Source organism: Ovis aries, chromosome 13, assembly GCF_016772045.2.
Source record: "Ovis aries strain OAR_USU_Benz2616 breed Rambouillet chromosome 13, ARS-UI_Ramb_v3.0, whole genome shotgun sequence".
Classification (NCBI taxonomy): domain Eukaryota; kingdom Metazoa; phylum Chordata; class Mammalia; order Artiodactyla; family Bovidae; genus Ovis; species Ovis aries.
Genome location: NC_056066.1, coordinates 78,628,590 through 78,645,214, shown reverse-complemented (window position 1 = coordinate 78,645,214; position 16,625 = coordinate 78,628,590). Strand labels below are relative to the sequence as shown.

Below are 16,625 nucleotides of genomic sequence, written 5' to 3'. Positions count from 1 at the left end.
ATCGGGGGTGATGGGAGCCGGGAGGGAGCACACTCGCAAGTCTGGAATCCCCGCCCTGCAATCCCGCTGCCGGGAGACTGTCCTGCGCGCTGCCCTCCCCTCCCCCACAGCCTCCCCAGCTCCAGCTGTCAATTTCTTACCCGGACGATCAGCATCTCTCCTCCCACCGCCCCCGGCAATGCTCAGAGCCCAGCTTGCTGCTGCTAAATCGCTTCAGTCGTGTCCGACTCTGTGCGGCCCCATAGACGGCAGCCCACCAGGCTCCCCCGTCCCTGGGATTCTCCAGGCAAGAACACTGGAGTGGGTTGCCATTTTCTTCTCCAATGCATGAAAGTGAAAAGTGAAAGTGAAGTCGCTCAGTCGTGTCCGACCCTCAGCGACACCATGGACTGCAGCCTTCCAGGCTCCTCTGCCCATGGGATTTTCCAGGCGAGAGTACTGGAGTGGGGTACCACTGCCTTAGCATATCCCAAACCTGAATACACCGCCTGGCTAAACAACGTGTTTTCAACGTGTTTTTGATCTGTTATGGATTGAATGTGCGTTCTCCCTGCAAAATACATGCCGAATTCCTACCCCCTCATACCTGCCAACGTGACCTTGTTCAGAAATAGGGTCTTGGCAAGACTTCCCTGGTGGTCCAGTGGTTGGGAATCCTCCTGCCAATGCAGGCGACAGGGGGTCGATTCCTGGTCCCGGAAGATCCCACGTGCCACTGAGCAGCTGAGCCCGTGAGCCCTAGAGCCGGTGCTCCACAGCAGGAGAAGCCGCTGCGATGAGAAGGCCCCACTCACCGCAACTAGAGGAAGCTGGCATGTAGCAACGAAGACCCTGTGCAGCCAAAAATAAATAAATAGAAGAAAAAAAGTAGGGTCTTTGTGGACGAATCAAGTTCAGGTGAGGCCTTTGGGGTGGGCCTCGACCTAGTGATGGAGTGCTTGCTTATGTAACTAGAGGGAAATTCTTGTGAAGACAGAACACCCGAGAAGAGGCCATGTCGCCGCGAGGCAGGACTGAAGTGGTGCGGCTGAAAACCAAGGATGGTGGGGGACTGGCGGCCACCATCAGATGCTGGACTCGGCAAGGAAGGAGGACTGTTTCATAGAGGCTTTAGAGGGGACAGGGCCCTGCTGACGCCTTGACTGGACTCCGGCCTCCAGAACTGTGAGACGATACATTCTATCCTTGTCGTTTAACAACGGGAAGAGCCACTTTATGTTTTGGGGGTTTTTTTTGGCCTCACTGCAAGGCGTGTGGGATCTTAGTTCCCCAACCAGGCATCAAACCGGAGCCCCCTGCACTAGAAGCCGGGAGTCCTAGCCACTGGGCCACCCGGCAAGTCTCACGTTTCTGTTCTTTTAATGGTACTTTGTTAACAGCAGCTACAGAAAGCTAAGATACTACCTCAGGTCTCTGACCTCAGCAGCACATAGGAAAAGCCATAAATGATGGTTTGGTTTTTCCTTTTAATGAGAATTAAAAAGAAAAAAAAAAGCACCTCCTGGAAACTGTACAGAAAAGGAACTAATTTTAACAGTTTCTATTTTACAGACGAAACTGAGGCTCAGAGTGTGTGACTTGTCCAAGTCACGTAGTTAGAAGAAGGCAGAGGCTGGACTTGAACACGAGTTTTTTTGACCCCGAGGCTTGTACTCATCACCCTCCCTGAGAATGTGTGGATGTTGCTCTCACGGGTCATTGCAGAGTCTCCAGATCCTAGTCCCCAGCTGTCCTTTTTCTTTATTGTGAAACTCAGTACTAGCTTTGCCCTTAAGGGAACTACCTGTTCCGACCACATTTTCTGGAATCTGAGCCTCTGCAGATCGAGCCCTCTTTCCCTGGTGATTTTCATTACAAAATGGGAGATGCATTCCCACCAAAATCATCTCCCAATAGACCCAAGTAAGAATGTTTGGCAAAGAAGGAATTAACTGGTAAACAGCTTGTAGTATCTCAACTCCAGTGTCTGCCTGGAATGTTTTGCAACACTTTCAGGTTCTGATTTCAGCACAATTTGTTTATTTCAGGCTATTAAACCACATGCATATTTTTCATGCTTGGGAATCCACTGGCCACACGCTGAATGGCAAGAATGGAGACCCTCTCTCACATCCCGCGGGCATTTGTAGTGGTTGGTAGAGCAGGGCTGCAATCCCTGGGGAGACCAGCAGGGGTTTTCCTCCAACAGGAAATAAATTTAAGGCTGAAGATTCTTGCCGTTCAAGGCTTTGGGTGCTAGAAAATAAGGCTGTTCCTTTGGGAGGAAATCCTCGCAATGTGGGTTAACCAGCTGGCATGAAGTCACCCAGTCCTGAGAATTGGGCAAGAAAAAGTGTGAACAAAATCTGACTTTTCCTGCCTTCTTGCCTACCCCCATCCCCCACCCCCGGGGGGCATTGGAGCTGAAGCCTGGGACAGTCTCTGTCCACACTGTAGGAAGGAAAACCAGAAGGACAGGCTAGCTGGACTTTTCTCTTGTAAACTGTTTACCTTGGGACAACCAGATGGCTCCTCTCTGGCTGACCCCTTGATCATTTCTCGTGCTGTTAACAGCGTCTATTAACAAACAGTCCTGCTCCACCGGCCCACGTGCAGGAGTCCCAGGCCTGCGGGCTGGGGAAGCCTCTGGTATTCCAGGAGGCTGACTCAGCACCCCTGGGCTAAGGAGCATCATGGGGCGCAGGGTCCAGGCACTTCAGCTCTAAGTGGGGTGAGGGGCTGTCTCACAGGGTGGGAATAGGATGGGTGATATAAAGGCTCTGCAGTCCCTGCCCCCTCCCAGCCCCTCCCCCTTCACCCCCACCCCACCCCTGCCTTTACCATGAGAATACCCGGTTGTGATTAATGTTTGAGGGGTAGGAAGGCAGGAAGGAGACTCTTGGGGCTTCCCTGGTCTCTCAGAAGGTAAAGAATCTGCCTGCAATGCAGGAGACCTGGGTTCAATCCCAGGGTCGGGAAGATCCCCGGAGAAGAAATGGCAACCCACTCCAGTATTCTGGCCTGGGAAATCCCATGGACAGAGGAGCCTGGTGGGCTACAGTCCATGGGGCTAGAAGAGTCAGACATGACTGAGTGGCTGAACACCAAGGGGGCTCTTGACTTCCTGAGTGGTCAGCAGGGAGCTCTCTACCATCCCTGCCTGGGTTCCATCCTTAGGCACCGCCTCCTTTGGGGATTTGTGGGTGCAGTAAGGGGTGACATTTTTAATCCTTAGAGTTTCCAGAAGCCCTGAACTTGCGATGGAGTATAAGAAGCTGATAGACATTTTTAAAGGCTTGCTCTGGTTTTCAGGTGGGGCAGAAGTCGAGTGGAGGCGGAGAGACCAGTGGAGACCAGAGAGGGGATGGGGGCTTGTCCCTGGGGTCCAGGGTGGAAAGAGGGGACAGACTCGGGGTGTTTCTGAGAAGCGGGGCGCACGGTGACCTAGGAAGAGGAAAGAGATGCCCCAGGGGTCTTCCAGCCTGGCTGCCAGGAAGACAAAACTCTCCTGGGGACCTAGACTTCGGTGTCAACAGTTCTGAAACAATTTCAGAGGTTCTTAACTCGGAAACACAGAAGGAATGTTCACAGAGGCAGTCACGTAAATATTTGAAGCTTCTGTTACACACGCACACGCATGCACGCACACCCTGTTAAGAACAAGGTGGAAAGTAAGTGAAGGGCTGGAAGAAAATCAAGAAAAGATCACCATCCAGGATGTATAAACAGCCCCTGGAAACCAAGGAGATCAAGCTAGATAACTGTGCACAGGAAGAATAGTCTGTGAGTCCCAGAAGACACTCTAAGGACAAGGCCCGAATGGAAATACGCGCGCTCTCACTAGGAATCAGGTCCATGCGTGACTTCTGTCCAAGGGCGCGTCAGCCCATTATAGAGACCTGGCAGGTGAGACCTCGGCTGAGAGAAGGCTGGCAGCCTGTGCTTACGTTCCTCAAACTCAAAGGCCAGAATCAGATGAGATGAAACACCCAGCGCCACGTTTTGCTGAAATTCCCAGGTGGCTCAGTGGTAAAGCATCCGCCCATCACTGGAGAAGAAGCAGGAAAGGCGGGTTTGACCCCCCACCCCGGTCGGGAAGATCCCTGGAGGATGGCGTGGCAACCCATTCCAATATTCTTGCCTGGAGAATCCCATGGACAGAGGAGCCTGGTGGGTTACAGTCCATGGAGTCCCAAGAGAGTAGGGCACGCTTTCAGATGAGCTTATTCGGTTCAAGTGGAAGGTCTTAGCTCTTGCATCTTGGGGGGCCAGGCCCAGTGGAACTGGGAGGAAGGAGGAGGGAGATAAAACTGGGAAGTGGGAGAAGGGCAGGAAGGATGAATCTGATTTGCATAATAAAGGCTTGGTGGGAGGTAGCTGGAGAGGGGGCCCTGGGATGGAGGAGGAAGGGTTGGTCTGCAGGCTGACAGACTGGAGTAGGTAGGGACTAGGCGGGGGCGAGGACATGGCCACGTGAAGGCTTTCATCCCCACCCCACCCCCACAGCAAAAAATATTAAATAGTACAGTATTTTACGACTGGTATAAAGAATGTATTATGTGATAAAACACATCCTATTAACATATATAAGTAACGTAATTTTAGAATTATATAGTAAAGCATCCCCTTTGACCTGAAAGTTCATTTTCAGTCTTCTGATTTTAAAAATAATCCTTGCATTTTTGTGGAGCCTGTGCCCTGCGACCCCATCCCTGGTGGAGAACGTGGCGCTAACTGTTCTTCCACAGAGCGCAGTCAGGAACAGAATTCTTTCCCAGACCTTTGGGCTGTTTTGGAGAGAGACTCCTGGGAGCTGGTGTCCGGCTGTCTGGTGAGGGGGCGCTCTGTGTCCCCAGGATACCAAGAATTCCGGCTGGTTTCATCCAGGGCAGAGTGGTTGGCCCATGTGGCCGTCAGAGCTCTGCCCGCCTGGCTTTGAATCCAAACCCGGCCTGGGTTGGGCTGCCCACACCAGGGTGTGCGTTAGTCAGCAGTCAGGTTCCTTGGGATTAAAAAGCTGCGTAGCCTCTGGGTGTCTCCTGGCTTGGGGTGGGGGTTTACAGTGAAGGGAGGCCTCCTGCAGAGCTCGGATGCCACAGCCAGCACCCCCCCCGCCCAGGAGGAGGCCAACCTCTACCCTGAGCTCAAGTCCTTGAGCTCGAGCTTCCAGGCTCTCATCTGTGCCCGGGTGTGTGTACGCGTGTGCACGTGAGTGTGAAGGGTGGCGGTAGCCCAGGGCCCCTTCTGAAGACGTCAGGATGCCAGGCCCCCCAGCGTCCCCCTCCCTTTTCAGGTGAGGAGAAGAAGCCTGAACAACACGTGTCGCCCACAGAACATCGCATCTCCACCACCACTCCTCTCACCCGTGAGAACTCATTCGTGACCCCCAGCACGTGAATCCCGGCCTCGCCTGCAGATCTGAGCAGCGGCCTCCACCCTGGCTGTTCCCCACTCGCCCCAAGGAACAGTGCGGTGCCTGCGGACAATCTTGGTTATCGCAGCCGGAGGGTGGAGAGCTCCTGGTGTGTGCGCGTGTGGTGGGGGGTACTGTAAATATACGGGACGATGCTCATGGTGAAGAGGAGCCTGCCCCAGGGGCAGCTGCGCTGAGGTAGAGACCCTCCCATAGCTGCTTCAGGAGTGGGACCCTAATTAGCACCCTCCACCTGACACCCACGTGATACCTATTCACCCCTAGAATGAGGGTTAGGTCTACGCACAGCTGGGCCATGCCCGCCCACCTGCGAACATTTTACAGTGAATTTTGTTTTAATTTGGCCATGCCAAGGGGCATGTAGGACCTTAGTTCCCTGACCAGGGATTGAACCCTTGCTCCTGGGATTGGAAGCATGGAGTCTTAGCCACTGGACCACCAGGGAAGTCCCTCAAGGTGAACTGTTGAAGACCTACTGCTGCCACTTGTTGGTTCAGGCCATTTCAGTTTTATCAGCCTCAGTTTCCCAGTCTGCAAAATGGGGGTGCTCACAGTGCTCACCTCAGACGGGTGCTGTGGCAAGATGCCGAGTTCCTTTTGCCTGGCGCCATTTTTATTCCTGATCCTAAGCAGACCAGGGTGGGGGTGGTGTTCCCAGAGGCCCAGCTTCATCACCCCTTCCTCCCTGGGTACCTAAGTCCCCTACCCTGCCCACTTCCACAGCTACACACACTCCCCTCCATGGACCTCAGGAGGCTGCTTCCTCTAAGACTTGCTGGCTCTTCCGGAAGACCCCTGGTTGACCCGCCGATGGAGTGTGTCAGTGGTGATCTGGGGCCATTTAAATTAAAACACCCTCTGTATATTTCACAGAAATTCATGAGTCATCTTTGCCTGGTAAAACCCCAGTGGAGTTAGCTGGGCGTGTAGATGATATCTGTGGACCTTTGGAAAAAAAATTTTTTTTTTAAAGAGGAAAGTCTCTCCTTAGACCCCAGATTCACCCTGAAAAGCAGTGTTCTCTAGGTTGGCGGACATACAGTCAGCTTGGCGGCTTGATTACTGCCTGACCAAGGGCAGCTTAATCAACCTCTTGATTTTCTTCAAATTAATACTTTTTTCCAGTTACGTTAAGGAAATGGCAAGCCACTCCAGTGCTCTTGCCTGGAAAATCCCATGGACAGAGGAGCGTGGTAGGCTACAGCCCATGGGGTCACAAAGAGTTGGACATGATTGAGTGACTTCACTTCACTTCATTGTTTCACAAGTAAAGCATGCTGTATGTAGTTTACATCTTGCTCTGGTTTTTGTTGTTCAATAGCTTCAGTCGAGTCTGACTCTTTGCAGCCCCATGGACTGCAGCACGCCAGGCTCTTCTGTCCTCCACTCTCTCCCAGAGTTTGCTCAAACTCATGTCCATTGAGTCAATGATGCCTTTCAACTGTCTTGTCCTCTGATGCCCCCTTCTCTTCTTGCCTTCAATCTTTCCCAGCATCAGGGTCTTTTCCAGTGAGCTGGCTCTTCAATTCAGGTGGCCAAAATATTAGAGTTTTAGCTTCAGTCCTTCCAATGAATATTCAGGGTTGATTTCCTTTAGGAAAATTTGCTTACATCTTATTTCAAAATTTTCTCATATCATTCTTCCTCAAAATCATATTCCTAACAGCCTTTATTTTGGGGGGGCTCCAAAATCACTGCAGATGGTGACTGCAGCCATGAAATTAAAAGACACTTGCTCCTTGGAAGAAAAGTTATGACCAACCTAGATAGTATATTCAAAAGCAGAGACATTACTTTGCCGACTAAGGTCCGTCTAGTCAAGGCTATGGTTTTTCCTGTGGTCATGTATGGATGTGAGAGTTGGACTGTGAAGAAGGCTGAGCGCCAAAGAATTGATGCTTTTGAACTGTGGTATTGGAGAAGACTCTTGAGAGTCCCTTGGACTGCAAGGAGATCCAACCAGTCCATTCTGAAGGAGATCAACTCTGGGATTTCTTTGGAAGGAATGATGCTAAAGCTGAAGCTCCAGTACTTTGGCCACCTCATGTGAAGAGTTGACTCACTGGAAAAGACTCTGATGCTGGGAGGGATTGGGGGCAGGAGAAGGGGACAACCCAGGATGAGATGTCTGGATGATATCACGGACTCAATGGCCGTGAGTCTGAGTGAACTCCGGGAGATGGTGATGGATGGGGGTCCTGGCGTGCTGCGATTCATGGGGTCGCAAAGAGTTGGACACGACTGAGCAACTGAACTGAACTGAATTGAACTGCCACACAAATGGGTTATTGACCCTGGGTCTTGCACTTGGCCATTTATAGCCATACCCCAGTGTTCCCATCTGTGAAATGGGCACAGGTGTGCTGTGAAGTCCAATGAGAGGGCCTGCCTGCCCTGTCCTGTGACTGGTCCTTGATGGGCTACAGGCTGGAGTTGGAGCAGAGCAGGAACTCCTCCAGGCCTGCCCTGGGCAGGAAGGACACAGAGGGCCATGGACCGTGTGATGCACGGAGGCAGGGGCCCTCCTGCAGCAGGGACCCTGACACCAGCCTCTGGTCGTGAACCATCTGGCAGTCAGGGAGTTTCTGTTTGCTCTGCAGCCGTGGGACAGTGAACTCTGAGGTCCAGCTGGGCTCCCCAAGAGCTACTTGCTCTTGTCTTACAGCAGAAGCTGGAACTGTCAGCTGATCTGCCCCTGTGAGTCTGGCTGTCTGTCTGCAGAGACACACCCAGGGTGTCCCCTCCTGGCTCCGGGTGCCCCTTCCACGGTGGTCCCTGAGAGCTGGTGGTAGGACCCAGGAATGTGACCTGCTGGGCAGAGGGGTTTCTACTTGCTGTCTTTAAACTAAGTGTCCTTCACGTCCGTACTCTCTTCATTTAAACACAGCATTTAAAAAAAAAAAACACTTTAAATCATACAGAAGACGTCTGCTCTAAATGGACGGTTACCTTAAATGAAATTCAGCAAAAACAAAACAACCCACTGCATTCCAGCTCCTCCCCTGCCGCCCCTGGCTCTGTGCCTGGGGCCAGCTCTGTGCTCTGTTGAACAGGAAGGGTGACAAGTGTCAGGGAGCCAGGGAGCCGGGATGAAAGGGGGACTAGAGACTGAGATGAGCCTCTCGGCCGAGAGGCACGGCCTGCTGTGCGTCCCTTATTGGCCCAGAGCGTGCCTGTGTTTTAGCCCAGTCCTCCCCGGTCCTTGCCCAGTCCTCACAGGTTATAGACCGCGAGACAGAGGTTTAGAGAGGAGCGAACTTGTTCAAGATCGCATGCAGCTGGAACCATGTTCTCTTATTTCCCTGGCCATGTCTCCCCGGTCCCAGCCAACCTGGCTCTGGAGGGGCACGGCGGAGACTGGGGGAGCCCGAGCTGGCGGGCCTGGGGGTCTCCGCGGCTCCCGTCCTGGGCAGGGGTCAGCAACTGGGCTTTATGGGGTGCGGGTTTGGGCAGGGAGGGGGAGTTTTGGCTCTTCCGGCCCTTCCATTCCCCTGAGGGTGATCTGGGCAGGTTGTCTGACCCCTCTGGGCTGGGTCTGGCCGTTGAGAAGACGAGGGAGCTGGACTGTGTCCGGCACAGACGGTCTGGTTCCCGGGCAGCCCTTCCCTCTTTGGTATAAACTCACACTTCTCATCCTGGGCTATTTTGCCATTTCCTTTCCTGCTAAACCAAGGGCTATTTTGGAAACTCCTATAAGCAAACTAATCCCTGGCTGGCATTTGAGCGGATCTAAAAGAGCCCTAAGTGAGGGACACGGGCATAAACGCTGCCCAGTCCCGAGAGCCCACGCCGTTAAATTTAGAAGCATCACCTCCAAATGAGGTGAAATTGCAGGTTCCCGCGGCCGGCGGGCAGCTTTGGGCAGCACTGAGCTGGACAGATTTAGCGGGGGCAGGGGCCGGCCCCCTCCGGCTGCCCCTGGCGGTGAGAGACCCGGACGGTCGGCTCAGTGTCTGGGGAGCTGCTGCTGGGTGAGGAGCCCCTTCAGCAGCCCCGCTGGCCCCGCGCTCCCCAAGCCTCGGACACCGGGCCGCAGAGAGGCAGCGAGGGACACGTCTTGTCTGCCGACGGAGGTTTGGTGTCTGCATGACTTCTGTGTCTCTCTCCTCTGCCCAGGGGCCCCTGCGAGATCCTTGGCTGGTTTCTCATGCCCTGCAGAGTGCCAGCGGCCGCCTGACCTGCCCACAGCCCAGCCGCTGAAGGATCACGCCGGCGGGGGAAGAGGGCGGAGGAGGGGGACGGTCTTGCGGGGAAGAGAGGGAGCTCCAGGGTGGCCGGTCTCTGTTCTGAGTGGTCAGTTCTGCTGTTGTGTCAACAATGGAGCATCGTTACAAGGATGACCCTTGGTTAAAGGTGACAGACATCCGGTGGGGTCCGTCGGGAGCCCACTGGGGGCTCCTGGGAACCCAGGGGTCTCAGCTTGGCCAGCTCACGGCCAGTCCACGGCCAGTCCGCCAGAGGGGGGCGGTCCTGCAGCCCGCTAGGTGCGATCCCAAGGGTCCGCGACCAAGGATCAGCCCTACCAGGCGCCGGTCAGGAGGGGGCGCTGCTGAGACCCGACGCTGGTCCGAAGGGACCTGGGCTCCACACCCCGCTGAAGGCTACCGGGGATGGCGCTGGGTTTCTCAGCCTGGCAGGTCTCGATCATGAGTTTGCTTCCCTTCTGGGCCCCCTTTCCCCCGCTTCAGGCGCATGTTGAGGGGCGGGGGGTGGTGGTTGTGTGTCGTCAGCACAAACCCCATAGAACCAGGTGCAGCCTAACATGAAGTAGCCAGGCTTTGAAGCTTGTCATGTTCAAGTTCAACCCAGCTCTAAAGGTTCCGACCTGAGTGACCTTGGATGACTTATTTTCCCTCGTCTCTGAGCCTCGGTTTCTTTATATGCAAAATGGGAACGATAATAATGATACTTGCCTCCTATAGTGATGAAAGAATGAAATGAGATTTTAAGCTTTTGGAGCAGGTAGCAGGCACAGTGCCAGCCAGGGGTCCTCTGTCAAAAGCTGCTGCTTTTGTAAATAAAGTTTAGGGGGAACTTAGCCAGGCTCATTCATTTGCATATTGTCGCTGACTGCTTTCTTTCTAAAACGATATCGCTGCATAGCTGTGACAAGACAACAAGGCCTGTCTGCAGAGCCAAGAACTTTCACTATCTGGCCCTTACAGCAGATGCTTGTCCCCTGCTCCCTGGAGTCCAAAACACAGTCGAAATTCTTATCTTTATCCTGTTCTTCCACGGCCTCCACCTTGAGCTGCACAGCCTGGTGAAGTCGGAGAAGCACGTGGCCACTGGTCCCAGAAAGATGTGCCGTGAATCCTCCAGGCCCCAGAGAACATCCCTGGCCCTGCCTGCTGGCAACTGTCTAGTGAGGGAGACAAAAAAACTCACCTTTCACAGTCCACTGTAATTAGAGGGAGTTGGGAACTGGGGGGAGGTCCAGGAAGGCTTCCTGGGGGAGGTGACATCTGGGCTGGAGGCAGAGAGCAGAGGTATCAGTCAGGGGATCAGCCCCCACATGGCAGCCAGACCTCGCTTCCTGTTCAGTCACTCAGTTGTGTCCAACTCTTTGTGACCCCGTGGACTGCAGCACGCCAGGCTCCCCTGTCCATCACCATCTTCCAGAGCTTGCTCAAACTCATGTCCATTGAGTCGGTGATGCCATCCACCCCTCTCACCCTCTGTCCTCACATGGAAAACGCAGAAACCTGAGCCAGCCTCTTCACCTCTTAGAGCCTCTTTCCTCATAGGAAAAGTGGGGTCACTGGCCCTCACGGCCCTGCCGTGAACTGTTAGTCCACAGCCAGGGGCTGATATCTCGTGTGGGTCTACACCGAACCTTAGATCTCCTCCTCGGCCCTCCTTTCCTAGCGCTGGGCAGGAAGATGGTGGATTTGTTTAGGGAACTGCATGCAGAGAAACTGTTGAGCGATTGAGCAATTGTCTTTCTCTTTTATCCTGAAGTGGAGGACTAGAGGGAGGCTGGAGGAAGGCCTCAGAAGGGCACGGAGGGAGGGGTGAGGGGGGGCGGAGGGGAAGGGTGGTGGGAAGGCGTTCAGGTCCCAACCCTCAGGGCGGGCACGCCCCAGCCGCTGACCTTGGGGGTCCCCCTGCCTGTTCCCTCCTGTTCCTGCACCCAGCTTGGCTGGGGTGGAGGGAGAGGGTGTTTGGCAGTTTGAGGAGGTTCCAGTGCCACCCAGAGCCTGCGCTGATATGGGTGGGGGCAGTGGCATGCAGATAAAAGTTTAACAACCGGCAGGGGAAAAAAAACCCCTCAAAACCTAATTTGTAGCACTTGCCCAGTTCCACGCTGCACTTAATTCTATTGCAGCTGATTTCAAGCTATCAACATTCCTGACAATTTAACCTTCGACTCTTGCGAGCTGGTCCAGGCTGGCAGCAGTGCAGTCCAGGTAGGGACTGTGGGGGTCCTGGGGGTCCCCCCGTGGGGCTGGGGTGAGCCCCCAGAGTGGGGGATGCCTGACTGCATACCTGAGAGGTGTTGGCATCTGCGTCCGTGTCTGAGAAGTCTTGGGTCCTCAGCCTGGCTCTGTCGCTTCCTAGCTGGGTCCCTGGGCTCCCTTGTCTCTCTGAGCCTCAGTTTCCTCATCTACTGAGCTAGGTAGCTCCTACGCCAAGAGGGTTGTGTGGAGCTAATAAGATAATTCACTTAGGCACTTCGTGCACTTATGAGCACTCAATAAACATTGCCGCCGCCGCCAGATTGCATCCATCTCCCCGTCCGTACACCTGGCTGCGGGTCACGGTTCTATAGAGTGGGACAGCCCCTGGCACTGGGGCTCGCCATGCAGTGGGTGCTCAGCAAACCGTCGCTGCTTCCCCCATCACGGCCAGGGGTTGTTCCTTGACTCACCTGCTCCAGCATCAGGGTCTCCAGGCTGGGGTCTCGGTCAGCCGACCGCCACACGACAACCAGCTCTTTCCGGCGTCTACTTCACATTATGTGCTGTTCAGACCGTTGTCTCCTTGATCCTTTTCTGAATTCCCATTTTACAGATGTGATCACTGAGGCCCAGAGCCAGGGAGTGGCCCAGCTCTGGCTTTTCGGTTTCCAGCCCTCACCTACACACAGCGGGTGTGGGGCTGAGGGGTGCGAGGGGTGTTGGAGGAGGAGGAAGCTTGTGGGGCTACACTGATCTTCCAGGGGGTTCAGAGTGAGGGCTCTGGAGCCTATGTCAGAGGCTACAGACAAAGTGCAGGACCAGACACTGGGCAGGTGTGGCCCCAAGGAGAATGTTGCTCCAGCCAGAGGCCCCAGGGTGGGCAGAGGCGTGGAGTCTGGACTCAGCCTCTGGGTCGGGGGGCTGTGGGAAGCAGGGGCCTCACTGAGGGGGAGCAGGAAGGAGCTGACGCGGTGGGGCAGATCCCCCTGCAGGCCAGTGGGGTCCCTGGAATTCTAGCACTGACCCCACCCTGGCCAAGGAGTGAGGTATGAAACTGTAGCAGCAGAGATTTAGGTTAGATATGCAGGAGAACTTTCCGATTGTACTGGAAGACAGTTGGCGTTATTCCCAAGGGATGTAGTGGCATATTTTTCCAGTCTTAAGATGGTTTGGAGAAAGGAAAAGACAGTCAGTGTTCTAGGCCTACCTCGCTGCAGCTGGGTCAGAGACGAGACAGTGGACCGGGGGCTTCTGGGAGCCTCCAATGCCAATAGCCCGGCATCCTGTGAACTGGGCTTCGTCACCTCCTGGTCAAAACCTCACATGGCTCCCAGTTACCCTCAGCCAACTGCAAGGCTAGAGCCCTCCCTGGGGCCGCTGAGGCCCCCATGGCCTGTGCTCTGCTGGCCTCTGCAGCCTCGGCTGGGGCCACACCCCCGCCCGCTGAACTGCCCGTCCCTGGGTTACACCTGGTCCTCTGTGCCGCCAGGCCTTTGCCCATGCTGTTCCCCTGCCTCAGATGCCCTCTCCCCCTCTGTTTATCCTTCTTCCCTCCTCAGCCTTGCCTTCTCAGTTCTTGGTCGCCTTTTCCATGGGTGGGTCCGGTACCCGCATCACTCCGCTAGGGACGCCCTCCTGTCCGCGGTAGCTCATTAGCCTCTGGCTGGACCGGGAACCCCAGAGGGTGAAGGCTTGGCCCGCCTTGCTCGGTGTCTGGCTCACAGGAGATGTTCTGTGGGAGTTTGTGGAGGGGGTCAGGATTCCTGGCAGAGGGGTGGTGAGAAGAGGTGGCTCAGGACCTGCTGGACTCCCCTGCACGAGGACTCAGAGCCACACAGGCGCTGAGAACCCAAGCACAGAGTGCAGAGAGAGACCAGGTTCCCATCTTGCTCTTGCTCTCGCAACCTCACCGAGCCTCAGTGTTCTCATCTGTGAGCTGGGCACAGCATGGCTGCCCCCCTGCCCCCGCCCCGCCCCGCTGGTCCCTTGGGCGTCCTGGTGGGGGTGGTCGGCTTGCGGTCAGCATTCGCCAGGTGCCACTGCGAGGCTGACTGTCCAGCCCTTTCCCTGCAGGTGACCACCATGTCGGTGAGGGTGCGGTTCCTGTCCTCCGGGGACGCGGGGACCGTGGGGGTCATGGGCCGGAGCGCCTCCTTCGCGGGCTTCAGCAGCGCCCAGAGCCGGAGGATCGCGTAAGTTCTGCCCACAGTGCGCGGGGGAGGCTTGTCTGAAGGCCAAGGACTGGGGAGGAGGTGGTGAGGGCGTTCTTCTCTGCTGCCGGTGGCCCTGAGGCTCTCACTCGTGCCAGCCCTGCAGCCCAGGGCAGTGTGTGTGTGAGAGTGTGTGTGTGTGCACGCGTGTGCGTGAGACAGTGCTGGGAGAGACCTCTAATTTGCTTAGGATCCAAACAGGTGTCATCTGCCTGAGTTTATCAGGCCCACTTGGCAGATCAGAAAACTGAGGCTCAGAGAGGCAGAGCCACTCACCCAAGGCCACCCAGCAAGACAGATTCAGAGTCGGAACTTAGTCTCCTGGAGGCGGGGTTGGCATAGAATGTCCTTCCTGGTTCACAGAGCAGGAAGTAGGGCCACCTGTGACCTGGGGCAAGTGACCTCACCTCCCTGAGCCTGGCTTCCTCATGTGCCCAGTGGGGAGGCCCAGAGTCCTTCTCTCACAGGCTTGCCATGTGGGTACAGGTAGGTGACGCGTGGTGACTGCTGGGGCACGCTGGCACACAGTAGGGGCTTGTGGGAGGTTTCCAGGGAGGTGGAGTGACCTCTGCAGAGACAGGCCTGGTCGGCACTCACCCCGAGAATTGGGTTCACGACGGCTCCGTGATGTCTCCTCCAACCTCAGGGAGGGCCTGGGAGCAAGGTGCGTTCCCGCTTCTGGGGCCACAGCCCTGCCGGCCCTGGCATCCTGAGGGGCCCGCCAGCCGGCCGGCCGAGCGGCTATGATGGCAGCTGAGCAGGGCGCAGGGCCTGGTGGGCTGGTGATCCCGTCAGCCACTCGAGCTCACCTCCCGAGACCCTCCAGGGACTCCCGTCCCACCGAGTCCAGTCCTGTCCCCCAGGCCTGGCCGCCTGCTGCGCCGTGAGCCCGCGCTGGCGTCTCTGCCCCCTCCAGGCCTTTGTTCAGCCCCACGCCCACCTCCACCTGGAACCCTCCCTGCCCTCCTTCACCTGGCCTGGTCCTGCTTAGTCTCAGGGGCCTGAGCTTCAACTGCCGCATCCTGGGGTGGGGAAGGGGGCCCCCGCTGTCAGGCCCTCCCAGCTCCCTCACCCCACTCAGCTCCTCGGTTCCGAGGTGTGCCAGATCTGAAATTCTGGAAGCTGCTCAGTTAGTGTCCGACTCTTTGCGACCCCATGGACTGTAGCCCACCCAACTCCTCTGTCCGTGGAATTCTCCAGGCCAGGATACTGCAGCGGGTAGCCATTCCCTTCTCCAGCGAATCTTTCCAACCCAGGAATCACACTGGGGTCTCCTGCATTGCAGGCAGATTCTTTACCAGCTGAGGTCCGGTGAAACCCTAGTTCATTCAGTTCAGTTCAGTGTCCGACTCTTTGCAACCCCATGAATCACAGCATGCCAGGCCTCCCTGTCCATCACCAACTCCCGGAGTTCACTCAGACTCACAGCCATCAAGTCTGTGATGCCATCCAGCCATCTCATCTTCGGTTGTCCCCTTCTCCTCCTGCCCCCAATCCCTCCCAGCATCAGAGGCTTTTCCAATGAGTCAGCTCTTCACATGAGCTGGCCAAAGTACTGGAGCTTCAGCTTTAGCATCATTCCTTCAAAGAAATCCCAGGGTTGATCTCCTTCAGAATGGACTGGTTGGATCTCCTTGCAGTCCAAGGGACTCTCAAGAGTCTTCTCCAACACCACAGTTCAAAAGCATCAATTCTTTGGCGCTCAGCCTTCTTCACAGTCCAACTCTCACATCCATACATGACCACAGGAAAAACCATAGCCTTGACTAGATGGACCTTAGTCGGCAAAGTAATGTCTCTGCTTTTGAATATGCTATCTAGGTTGGTCATAAATTTTCTTCCAAGGAGTAAGCGTCTTTTAATTTCATGGCTGCAGTCACCATCTGCAGTGATTTTGGAGCCCCCCAAAATAAAGTCTGACACTGTTTCCACTGTTTCCCCATCTATTTCCCATGAAGTGATGGGACCAGATGCCATGATCTTTGTTTTTTGAATGTTGAGCTTTAAGCCAACTTTTTCGCTCTCCTCTTTCACTTTCATCAAGAGGCTTTTTAGCTCCTCTTCACTTTCTGCCATGCCCTCTAAGCCAATGACCCTCGGGGTGGGTGCAGCTGGAGGCAGGGGTCATGGAGTTAGAGCAGGTCAGGCAAGCGGGCAGTGGGGGCTACAGGGAGGAGGGACCCAGTTCAGTGAAGGCTGGAGGGGAGAGGAGTCGAGTACTGCAGAGAGGGCGTGGGGGTGGGGAGGCCTTCCATGCAGCGGGAGAGCGGCGCAAAGGCCCTGGGGTGGGCATGAGCTTTGAGGGGCAGGAAGTGGGGCATGCGGCTGGCCTGGGAGACAGTGCTCAGGAAGGGAGGGGACCCTATGGGGTCTCCTGGGACATGCACAGCATGAGAGGAGCTATGAACGGGCTGGCGCAGAGGAAACTGAGGCCCCAAGATGGGGAGAAATTTGGCCAAAGCCTCAGAGGGAGTTAGCACCAGCACCCCTGATGCTAAGCCTCTGAGGAGGGACCATGTGGGTGCCCCTATGAGGAAGGCATACAGTAGGCACTCCATAAATGCTGCAGAGAGGGGCTAAGGACAATGAGGACGGCACACA

The 16,625-nt window shown here is 55.6% G+C and overlaps 1 protein-coding gene across 8 annotated transcripts in view; it reads left to right on the top strand.

Moving 5' to 3' along the window:
* The window catches only part of RIPOR3 (RIPOR family member 3), a 75,504-nt gene that overhangs the window by 32,713 nt on the left and 26,166 nt on the right, over nt 1-16,625 (top strand). For 5 of the 8 annotated variants that reach the window (XM_060397094.1, XM_060397095.1, XM_060397096.1 and 2 more), the window contains exon 2: nt 13,888-14,006. In XM_060397094.1, the coding sequence (XP_060253077.1) occupies nt 13,888-14,006 (119 nt within the window). Of the gene's footprint in view, nt 1-5,376; nt 5,502-9,293; nt 9,487-11,686; nt 11,824-13,887; nt 14,007-16,625 lie in introns of those variants that run through there. The other 3 variants (XM_060397097.1, XM_042230274.2, XM_042230270.2) reach the window with 3 other exon arrangements.